Here is a 12,298-nt window from a genome sequence, read left to right as displayed (position 1 = left end):
GTTATTTCTGGTGACAATTTTCTGTTTGGTATTTAGACAATGTTTCCGTAGATCAGAATTTGATGCAGAGTGACACTCAGATACTTTGGGTTAGGGCAAAGTTTGCAAATCTTGCATTCTCAGCTAATTCGGAGCTTCATGTCTGCTTCTCTGTTCTTTAAGTGGAAGACACAGGCCTATGTTTTTAATTACCATTATTTATTTATTTATTTATTATTTACTTAAAGTTTTTCTTACCCCTCCTTTCTGCTTAACAAGGACCCAATGTGGCTTATATCATTAAAGATAATATTTAAAGCTAAAAACAGTAAGTACACAAATACGAATACTAAAAGGATCAAACAAATACCACACTAAAATACAGTAAACAAAAGCAACTCCAAAAACACAATCAAAATAGTAAGGCACATCACCTATTTAAAAACTTCATTCAGTCAGCTGATCATTAAGGGAAAGCTAGCCTGGCTTCCTGTAGAAGGGAGTTCCAAAGTGTAGCACCTTTCCCATGTCCCCACCAAATGTGTCTCCAAGTTTAGTTTCAGCTGGTTTTTATAACATAAAGAAAGATCTTCCAATGCAGAGATTAGCTGGTGCTCAGTGTTCTCAAAGGTTTCCCCCTGGACTGTGTAAATGTTTAAAAGTAATGGTGCCAAGGTGTGGGAGTCCATTCCTTTGATTGTCAGTGCATCTTTCCACAATGGCATCTGCCCATCCCACCATCTCAGGCTAAGCTCCTCCATGTAGCCACCTTGAGGGTGGCCCGAAAATCATCTACAAGAGGCTGGGCCTTCTTTGCAGTGGCACCAACATTATACAATCAGCTCCTGAAGGAGCTATGCCATACATCTTCCCTGCTTTCATTTAGGAGGCAATTTAAACATTAGTCTTTAGTGAGACCTTTCACACTGAATGTCTTGCTTCCTGCTCCACTTTATTGGAGAAGTTACTTCCAGTGCCATCTGCTCTGATTTTACTTATTATTTCTATTTTAACTTATTGTTGGTTGTATTTTTATATTGGTTTTAGCTGCTTGTAGACCACCCAGAATAGTGCAGAAGTACTAATGGGGTCATATATGAAAAAGTAATAAAATAAATAATAATAAATACATAATTATTTCTCCTGCAACTGAATTGCCCTTGAAATTCAACACAGAATTCTTGGTTTTCAAGTGGAACGGTTACTATTTCTGTCACAATCTTTAGTAAGGAGATACAGCTTTTTGAGCAGCAATTGATGATGGACAATATAATATGGCACTGTATGGTTGACAAATGCAGCTTTGGTTATTTTATGTGTTTCAAAACCATTTTCCATAAGCTGGCCTAGATTTAAGATTTGTACAGCTCTTGACAGGTCTAAAGCTTGCCTGTTCTGGAATTAGGAGAGCTTCAGTTTTAGGAGCTAGATGGCTTAATAGTCATTCATTCCTGCATTTGTGTAAATGGCATAGTAGGGAGATTGGCCTGTCGCTTTTGGGGTGTGATGGTTCTTTGCCTAGTTTCAATACAGCAATTACTTTCATCTTCCACCATATTTTGTTAGTAGGAAAAGGAAAGTCAAGAAAGATAGAAAGCCAGCACCAAATTTTTTTTTTTTTTTTGCTTCTGTGTCACTTTTCAGATTGCCTTTTCTTAAACCAAATTTCTTTTGCTTCTGTTCAATATTTTGTACAATGTTGGAGATGCAATAAGACACAAAACATGAGTGGGTGGCTTATATCTGTGAATGGTGCCAGTTCTTTTTCCCCTGCTGTCTGCTTACTGTTTACTATACAACTTTCTGTCATCTCCCATTCTAGCTGCATCATAAAAATTGATTGTAAGAAGGATTCCCACTGTGTTGTAGTGGATAGACAGACTAGGATTCTCAAAAACAGGATTTGAATCTGTGCTCAGTAGTGGAAACTGACTGGTGGAGCGGGTAAAAACCACATTGAAAGCCCCATTATCTTACATAAAAAGATAATTACAGTTTTTTTCTTTTTTTTCTCGTTCAAGTGCGGAACTTCTTTTCAAGAAGATGACGTGATTGTACTTAATGGCACTAAAGAAGATGTAGCAGTGCTGAAGAAAAGAATGGAAGAGAGAAGGATGAAGAGTAAATTGGTAAAGGTAAGGTCTTTGATGATTTGTTGGATAAGGTACATGCAAGGACAGAATTGGAAATCAGCAAGAAGTGGTAATTTTTTGGGAGGGGGTCATCCCGATTCTAGAAGAAAGAGAACCATTACTGCTAGGAAAGTTTTAGCTTTCAGGGCAGTGACCATAATTCACAAAGCTACTGTGCCGGACATGTCAAAGCTTTTAGGACTTTGACATGCCCAGTGAAATTAATCACAAGAATCATCTTCTAAAGCTTTCAAATTCTGCAGTACAATTTTTTCAGGCTTCGATAGTATATAATTTGGGGAAATCGGAAGAAGTTTCTTCCCCATCTCCAGGTATTATACCTTCTCTGAAGAAGAGTTATGTAGAATTTGAAGGCTTGCTATGTTTGTGAGTTTTTAGTGATCTAATAAAGGAGCTTGGAAGGAGAGCAGTCATAATTTCCTAAAAGCCCTCCATTGCCACCTGGTGGAGGACATACAGGAAACATCTGCTTTGTGATCCTTTTAAGAAGCTGCTTCCGATGATCTGTTTTTACAGATATGCTGCAGCAGTGCATTTGGGGTAGGAGTGTGCATCACCCCTACCCAAATAGGTTCATATGAATAGGGGCCTGACTCACCCTGAGCCCTTTTGGTGACACTCCAGCCGATTCCTGATTGGGTTCATGATGGTATTTGTGCATTTTTGGATCTCTGTGAAAGCTCAATTCCTGCAAATGAAGAAGGCACAAAAGACTGTGACCTGGGGTGGGTGTGGTGAATATATAGCACTATGTATTTTGGGTGAGTGATCTAGGGGTTTGTGAATGGTGGCAGCAGTCAAATCACCTTTGGTACCGGTAGCTAACTAGTTAGCTAGCTAGCTAGCCATTCATTCGTTCATTCGTTCGTTCGTTCATTCGTTCATTCATTCATTCAGTTTAATGGCTAGGTGTCTTTGATTTTAAAAAACATTTTAACCTCAGGAATGTTAGATGGAACATGATGGGTCTGTGAGTGTGTTGTCCTGCCCCACAACTAATCAGAAACTCTTTGCTGTCCCCTGATGAAACATTTACATTAGTTACACACAAAGAAATGCACGTACAAAAAAGCAGATCTCCTTGGGAAAGTGTACCAGGCAGACACATTTTTTAATGTCTTAGCAGCCTGCTTCATCAGATGGTTTTGGTCCAACTTGGATTCATCCAGTGAATGTTTGGAGACAGCATTTTTTATTTTTTTATTTGCTCGAAAAGATATCTTCTCTTAGACTAATCAAAGCCTAATGATCAATATTCTTTGAATGTGAATGATCAAAGCCACGTTGGGTCCTTTTAAGGAGATAGGCGGGGTGAATTTTTAAAAAATAAATAAGTGAAATGTTAATGATAAGTAAATACTTTTCAAAGCATACTTTGAAACAGTTAACATGTTAATCTGATAAATGATTATTGTAGAATCACGCAAGGTCCTTTTTCCTGAATAGTTTTTCTTTTCTGAAAAAAAAAAAAGTTATTCCATTATACTCATGTCATACTTTTATATTGAGATTCTTTATCCAAACAGCTTTTTAGGTCCACATCTGCTTAGTTTCATTAGAGCTGCAGCTTCAGACACTGGGTCCCCAATAAGACAGGATTCCACCTTATTAATTATTTATTTATTATTTATTTTAAACATTTCTCTCCTGCATTTATTCTTTAAAAAGACCCAAAGCAGCTTGAACATTCACATTCACAGAATATTCATGTAAGAGAAGCTACCTTTTAGAGCAGTGCTGTGATTTTAATGAAAAATAAATAAGATTTCAGTTCAGTTTTTCAAAGAAGTCTTGAAATTTGTGTCCCTATCTAGCCGTGGGGGAACTCACAATGCTGATTCATACCCTTGTAATCTCAAGAATAGACTACTGCAGTGCTCTCTGCGTGGGGCTACCCTTGAGGCTGATTCGGAGACTTCAAGTGGTCCAAAATTCAGCGTCCAGATTAATAATTGAGGTGAAGAAATTCCAGCATATCTACCCCACTCTGGCCGCCCTTCTTTGGCTATTGGATCGTTTTCTCATCAACTTCAAGGTTATGATAATAATAACATTCAAAGCCCTAAATGGTTTAGGACCTTGGTACCTATCAGAACACCTGCTCCCAGCCAGATCTGTCCGTAATACCCATTCTTCACAGGCAGGGCGGTTGAGGGCCTTGATCCCGAAGGAGGCCCAAAGGCTAAGAACAAGAAACTGGGCCTTCTCGGCGGTCGCCCCCCATCTATGGAACAACCTGCCCATTGAGATCCGTCTGGCACCCTCGCTGGACGGGTTCAAACAAGCATTGAAGACCTGGCTCTTCCTCCAGGCTTTCCCAGAGCATTAAGATCTCAGCCTCCTTTTTACCATCCTTTTTGCTTTCCTCTCCATCAACCTTTTTACTACCTTCATTGCCATCTGTTTTAATTTACCCTATTTAGTTATGTATTAATTTATTTTTATTGTGTTTAATACTGTTGCTCATATTGTTGTTAGCTGTCCAGAGTGGCCTGATTGCCAGATGGTATGGGGTATAAATTCAATCAGTCAATCAATCAATCAGTCACTCAATCAATCAATCAAGAAAGAACTAACTAGTCAGCATTCCTTAGTGAGACCATTTGAAATAGAACATTGGTTCCTAGCCTTGGGTGATTTAGGTGTTATTGGACTGCACATCCCAGAAACCCTAGCCAGCAGAGTTGGTGCTGAAAACTTCTGGGAACTACAGTCCGAGAACACGGAGAACCACCGAAATAGAGGGAGCCACCTGAGATACAACTTTGATCTTCATGCTTTCCATATACGTGCTCTCAGACAGCAAGTAAACTTGAAGTAGAGTCTCGTTTGATTGGTCTACTTGTTTTAAGTGGCATAGATAAAATGAACTGCTCCTTCAGGTATATGGATTATGATACATTGGCTGAAATCCAGTAGTAAGTCAAAACTGGAGTAAACCCACTGGAGATTTGGTGATTCATTGGGCCTGCCCTAGTTGTGACTGCCTATTTGAATTACATTTAAGACCATTAAGATCTCTTAGCACTTGATTCAAATATCATATTCAAAACATCTTTGAATACTTATGGGTAGAGATATACATAGGCTTTCTCTTCAATTACAGTGGTGCCTCGCACAACGATGTTAAGTGGTTCCAAAAAAAACACCGTTCTGTGAAACATCGTTCTGTGAAACACCATTTCCCATAGGAATGCATTGAAAACCAGTTAATCCGTTCCAATTGGAACGGATTGCCGTCCTTAAGCGAAAATCCCCATAGGAAACATCGTTGAGGGAAACACGGTTCCCCAATTGAAATGCATTGAAGCCGACTCGATGCATTTGAATGGGTTTGAAATGCATTGGACGGACAGTTCAATAGAGTTCAATGAAAGAAAAAAACAAAAAATCACCAAAAATCAATGACGTCTCAGAACAACACCAAATTAAGTTTGCATAGGTTTCAGGAGGTGGGCTAACGATAGCAAGCATTTAAAACACTTTTCAAACAGTTTAAGGCACTTTTACAGGAGCCAAAAGGGACATCGTTGTGCGAAAATTCCCCATAGGAAACATCATTGTGTGAGGTGGCAAATTTTTCATGAAAAGCCATCGTTGTGTGAATTCATCGTTGTGTGAGGCACTCGTTGTGCGAGGCACCACTGTATTTGTCTTTCTCTTATACAGTTTCCCTCCTTCATCAGTTCTGTGTATTCACCTAAATTCATCACAATGTAGATTCAGAAATAAGCAAGTTAACCAGCATCAGCTGAATGGATTGTGTAGCCCTTTAATATGAGAGGCAAGAACAACTGTACAAAATAGAATCTCTTGTATAAAGCATCTTAAGATAACCACTAGCCTTCATTGTTTCAGAAGTCCAAGAAATCTAAAGCAACAGAGACAACTGTGACATCTGATGCTGTTGAAGGTTAGTTCATTGCCATGTGCAGATGCAACAAATGGCTCTTCCAGATTATTATTAATTTTTTAAATGCAGGAATTGCATAGCTATTGCTATTGCTGTTCAGGTTCCACATATTGTTCCTCAAGATCATGATTCTTTTGGGAAGCTGAATTTTCCCAGCACACTAGTTGAAAAACTATTGCTTGGAAACATTTTTCTCCAGCAGGCATGTATATCTTCATTTGTGCTTGGTGTGTAGAGGAGAGGCACCAGTTGGCTTCTATCCCGATGGCTAAAGCTAGTATCCTTTCCATATCACTGTGCCATTCTGTTGATTCTGAATGCCAATTGGGTGTCACTGGACAGAAAATGGAGCATTGTTATTTTAAAGATAGTAATAAATGAAAAAATTGTGTATGCATATAAGAAATGCCTTGAGAAACTCTACTCTGCCGCCATGCATTCAAATACAAGAACATTCATCTTCTAGGTAAATGTAAAGGTTCCCCTTGACATTTAGTCCAGTTGTGTCAGACTCTAAGAAGCGTTTCCAAGCCATAGAGCCAGCGTTTGTCCGTAGACGGTTTCCGTGGTCACGTGGCCAGCACGACTAGACACGGAACACTGTTGCCTTCCCACCAAGGTGGTACCTATTTATATACTCACATTTTTACATGCTTTCGAACTGCTAGGTTGGCAGGAGCTGGGACAAGCGACAGGAGCTCACTCCGATCTGACGACTGCTGGTCTTCTGACCTTGCAGCACAAAGGCTTCTGCGGTTTAACCCGCAGTGCCACCATGTCCCTCATCTTCTACTTTCCAGCAAAAACCAAAATGTCCGATGCAAGCAACTTCTATCAATTTTCCTATAATTTCAAGGATATCCTACATCCCACTCCCGCTGCAGTGCAAACCCCCCCACCCTATTAAATTCAGCATTTTTTCCCTCTTCTGATCCTGGATTACAGTTTTCTCTGGCTGATTTTTAAAAGGACACATCAATGGTGCCAAAACATTCATAGCTTTTGTTTCCCACTCTTTGCTAGCACAAGGACAATTGAAAACTCTCTCTTTAGGGCCATTCTATTTAGGCTCACACAGCAAAGCTTGCCCTTTTTGTATAAGCTGCCACAAGGGACCCCGGAACATTGTGAGGAGACAGTATGCGGATCATCCAAAGGGGGAAAATACGTACAGTTGATAGCCACCTATGGAGTGTATGAGGAACCCCTGTTGTTTAGAGCAAAACTGGATGTTAAGTACACAATTGTTAAGACAAGCAATCACTTATCTTACTTTCCTGCTGCTGTCAGGTTTAAGAAACCAGCAGTAGCAATTAATTGCTGATGCCATGAGTTTTGGAAGTCAAAGGCATTAAATGCAGAATTTCCTTGTTTATAACCACTTACTCATTGGACATTCAGTTTACCAGTAACTCTGAATGATTTTGTTCTGTTACTTTGACTGCAGTGCACTGCAGTTGAATAAGAGTTTTGCTACAGAAATTAATCTAATAGGATAGACATTGCAGTTTTACCTTTCTTTTATCCTCAAACATTTTACCACCACCACCTTTTCTTTTCTTTGTTTAACAGCTTCAGCCAAACCATCTCAAGCAAATGATGGAAAGGATGCTACAGTCATTAAATCTGGAGAAAAGAGAAGCATCACTTTCTGCAAGGGCACAGGTTGGTATAAAAGGTCCGGTGTAGCTTCTCCAAAACTCTACTTTGAGGTGTTGGAGCCCCAATTCTGGCTCACCTCCTAATTGAAAAATGAGAGTTCATAATGGGCCATGTCACAGCAGGCTCTTAGTCCCAAACCTCTTGAGGATGAATCAACTCCTACCCCCCTGCCTTTCATCCATGGTTAAACAGAATGTCTTACACACTGACCATGGTTAATCTTAACCAGAATTCAGTTTTACTTAAAATGGAAACTGGAATTTCAAGCTGTTTATTTGGATTGAAAAGCTTCCCTTAACTGAGTCAAAAATCCTTCCTGAAATGTGTCACAATACATTTGTTTTTGTTCAGTTTTCATTGTTGCTGAATAGACTTACACAGTTACCTCTCTGAAATCCTGTGGTTCCAGTGAGCTAGCTAGAATACTAAGTTGTTTTCCAGCATGGTGAATTTGATTTAAATAAAATATCAGGTATTTTTGATTATTTAATTATGTTTTAATGGTTTTTAAATTTAAATGATGATTTAAATTAATTTGATTTTTTTTTAAATTTGATTTTTATCCACCCTGTTTCCCACTTCCTAGAGCTCAAGAGTGCCCTGAGGCACTTTGCTCTGGCAAAGTCTGCACAGGAGGGCCAGACTCCTGGAACTTCTTGCACAACTTCCTGTAAGCAGTGCCATATGTCCATATCTTAGACAATAATTATAGCTGTCACCAAATTAGAAATATTTTAGTTAGAACTGCAGAGCTGGAAGAGGCACAATGGATTATGAAGTCCAGATCCTGTCAAGGAGGCACAGTAGGGATTTGAACTCCCAACTTTTGACTCCGCAGCCAGATAACTGAACCTCTGAGCTATCCAATGGTTCTAAATAGAGGAGCTTTTTAAAATTTTGCCTCATTTTTAAAGTTGCCAAAATTCACTTCTGCTGACCTTGAAGATTTTGACATGCACACACATGCAAATGGTACAGAAATTTAATATGTGTAAAATGTAATGGGGCTATGAGTGGCCTGAACCATTTGCTTGTCTAATTAGGATAGACCAGCTGAAGCAATAAAATTTACCTTCAATGTTGGTTTACTGTTCAGTGGTTGAGTCAGTGGGTCTACTCTGGTTGGAATTGGCAATTGGATTCAGGCCAGTATGTGCATGTATCTGTACGGATGGAGTATTGTGGGTGGAGTAAACACATGGTCTCTCTTTGCTTTCTCTTATGGCAGTCAGCGAAAGCATGTCATCGTCATCTGGAAACGACAACAGAAATGCAGCTGGAACTTCCAAGCGATCCACTGCAAGCAGAGAAGAGAAATCAGAAGCATATAAGTCTATTTTTACTTCCCACAGTTCAGCCAAGCGCTCCAAGGAAGAGTCTTCCAACTGGATTACACATACAGCATATTATTTCTGAAATGGGAAAAAGTGTGATTTCTAGGTCTTTTCCAGCCTGCTTTTTTCCCCATTTTGTTATCTGGTAGTGTGTGGCTTTGCAAATAATCTAAAACACATTAGCTTCATGTTGTATAATAGGTAATGAAAGTAGATGCTGAAACTGGCTTTTGATTTTAAAAGGGACATGATTTGAACAAGAACTGATCATTAGGATCAGTGCTCGTTGCCCTTTTTCACAAGTGATGAACTCTGATCTTACTCGGTTTGAATAACTGGGATGTATACTGTCTTGATTGTAAATTACTAGTTCTCTCAACGGCAGCTGTCAGGCCACCCAGGCAGTGTCATATACTGGGCAAGCATCACATTTACCCTTAGCTCTGCATCAGTGGGAATTTCAATCTAGTAAGAAAAAGGTATTTCTATATAATAAAATGAGAGATCAACATTATAACCTCCCTATCTATTACTCTTAGATTTGTTATATCAGGTGAGTCAAGGTGCAGCCGGGGATTAACAAAAGACATTCCATCATCCCCTTTCCCAAATGTTTGTCTTTAGCACATCCCAGTTCTAAACCAAAAGTGGTAATAAAATGCTAAAGACGTCTGTGTGGTGTCAACTACGCAGCAGCTTTAGGGGGTCTGCCTTGGTTTGCCCTCCTAGAGCTCTTCTGAGTTCATAGAAGTGATGTTGCTGAAATATTTCATTTGAACCTCTGCTGTTGCATTTTGACAATAAAACAAGACAGGGTCTTTTGTCATTTTCTGGATCCTTCTACTTGCAAATAAAAACCATAATTTAACTTTGTATTCGAGATGTTCTTTTGCAACTTAAGCCATCAAGCCCAGCACATTTTCACTTTAAATGTTTAACTTGGATGGAAGGAATTATGAGGAGAAGGTGAAAATATTTTAGTGGTGTTCTTTCGTGGACATTTGGGCTAATATCAGGGTGTACGTCTTGTAAATGCAGCATCACGCTGTATCAGATCTTGCTTTGCAGCACAAGAAACATAAGGGACAGGAATAAAACCTGTAGCATGAGTGCAAAAGTTCTTGCCAATATCTTTTTACAATACTGTTCAATTTTTGCATAGAACCTTGCAGAAATGGAAGAACGTTTCTGGATTTGGTGGTAGCTTTTCTTAAAGCAGCATCCTCTTGCAGCTTTTTTGTTCTGCTGGGTGTCACACAGCAGAAATATAAAAATAAAATAGCTATTCCTTTTGTCTTATTATGAATAAACAACATGAATAGAAAACCCCTCCTTTGGAGTTGAGAAGAAAGGTTACATTTTGGGCTTATTTGGAAATATGAAGGGCCTGTGCATCTTCAGGCATCTTCCAGTTTGCAACAGAAAAAGACAAGATCCCATTGGTCACAGACTGATCTTTATTTGGTTGCCGGATATACTTGAATTGGTCGGTTGGTTGATCAGTCGATCTTCTCAGCTGGCACTGGGCTTGTATTCTGTCCTTACATATCTCTTCCCATCTGTCTCCTGATCCATAAAAGAATATAAGATGCATCACCTTTGCCATAGCCATAAAGTTCAAGTGTGTCTTTTCCCCCTTCTTCATTGTCAAAAGTTGTGAGGCTGAATCCTTTGAATTTGAAAGGTGGGGAGTGGATAGAGCTATGCATAAAAGATGAAACAATAAAGTGGGGGTGGGTGCTTCTGATGCCAAGTTTGCATGATTTACTAAGTTTAGTACAGTTCAGTATTTTCTGAGCTAGAACTACAGGCTCCCCAACTGAAGCCAGACCCAAAATAGTGGCCTAGAAGGACAAGGGAGTAAGTATGGGTTTAGGATTAAGGAGCAGGGTCATTTTGAGTATATGCTTAACCAAGGGCTTTATTTTTTTTGTTAGATCTAAGCTTACAGTTTTTTCATGCACATAAATCTACTTTTGGGTTCATCCTGTTAACCAGTTCAAAAGATTACCGCCACTATGGTTTCACTGAAAGATTTGCTGTCATCCTTTTACTTTCATTTACATTGCTTCTGTCTACTGTTGAGGTTGCTTGATTCTGTACTGAGAGGATTTTATGTAGCGTTTGAGATCTCCGTCAGTAGAGAGCCAGGCAGCATGTCTAATGTTGCCTCCATACCTCTGGCTCTACCTCCTAGTATATTTCATCCCGTCCCTATGACACTAGTTACCTAAGACAAGATGAGAATTCCTGATGTAATATGTCCACTATTGGAGTGTGCTCAACCAGCAAGCTGAAACATCCAGTGCTTCACTGCACATTCATTTTCTTCATTTGCAGGTTGCTTTGATATGTGATATTGAGTATGTCGATGCTTAATTAAATCAGCCATATTTCCTCCTTGATTCCCTTCCATGTACATAGTGAGTGATACTTAGTTGTCACTTGCACAGTACTGGATGACCACAACCACTTTTACATGGTGGTGAACATTTTTGCTACCAATGAATAGTTTTGAATTGCTGCTCAGACAACTCCTGTATTAAACTGTACTAGACTATATTACAATACTGGCAAGAAGGCTATCTACTCAAACGTAGTCGGGGCATTTATATACAAGGACCAGCTGGCTTCAAATCAGTCCAGAAATAAGAAGCAAAGCTATGGCCCTCTATCATGCTCCCTGTATATCCTTGGTTGGCACTGCTCCACTGAGGCAAGGAAATATGAACAAGATGTTGGTTTCCAAATAATTAGCATATTAATGGGAGCAGCAGCAGCTTGGTTTAGTTATAGCACTGGCACTCCCTGAAAGCCATTAACAACAGCATCAGAAAAAGCACCTATGGTCTATTGCACAGATGGAGGAAGGAATCCTGACTAGAGATGGGGGTATTCGTATAGGAATATCCCTGCACAGGTGGCATTTACTGGCAGGAGGTGGGAGAACTAGCCTTGCTGCAAGGGCAAAGAGCGGCAAGTGGATTGCGCGCTGCAGCGCCATTCATAGAATCACGTCATCCGCGTCTGTGGTGGGTCAGTGAGTGGACCGTCCAGCCCCATGGGGCTGGACCTTTGTTAATGCCACCTGTGCGGGGATATTTGTATACGAATACTCCCACCTCGTATCCTAACTCATCAGGTCCATTTAAAAAAGAGCTAACCAACACGGTTGTAATTTCTGGGTGAGCAACTCCATAGTCATCCAGATGCTGATTTGCAATACCTGTTATCTCTCCCCATTGGCTGTGCTGACT

At 39.8% G+C, this 12,298-nt stretch overlaps 1 protein-coding gene across 1 annotated transcript in view; it reads left to right on the top strand.

Moving 5' to 3' along the window:
* Positions 1-9,909, top strand: part of RTF2 (replication termination factor 2) — a 61,638-nt gene extending 51,729 nt beyond the window's left edge. Inside the window, exons 6-9 of the mRNA XM_020797503.3 lie at positions 2,001-2,114; positions 5,991-6,045; positions 7,618-7,710; positions 8,936-9,909. Coding sequence (XP_020653162.3) covers positions 2,001-2,114; positions 5,991-6,045; positions 7,618-7,710; positions 8,936-9,123 — 450 coding nt within the window. The 3' untranslated portion in view covers positions 9,124-9,909. The remainder of the gene's footprint in view (positions 1-2,000; positions 2,115-5,990; positions 6,046-7,617; positions 7,711-8,935) is intronic.
* The last annotated feature ends 2,389 nt before the right edge of the window (positions 9,910-12,298 follow it).

This window comes from Pogona vitticeps, chromosome 4 (genome assembly GCF_051106095.1).
Source record: "Pogona vitticeps strain Pit_001003342236 chromosome 4, PviZW2.1, whole genome shotgun sequence".
In the NCBI taxonomy this organism is placed as follows: domain Eukaryota; kingdom Metazoa; phylum Chordata; class Lepidosauria; order Squamata; family Agamidae; genus Pogona; species Pogona vitticeps.
The sequence above is the reverse complement of the archived record's forward strand: the minus strand, read 5'-3'. Positions and strand labels throughout refer to the sequence as shown.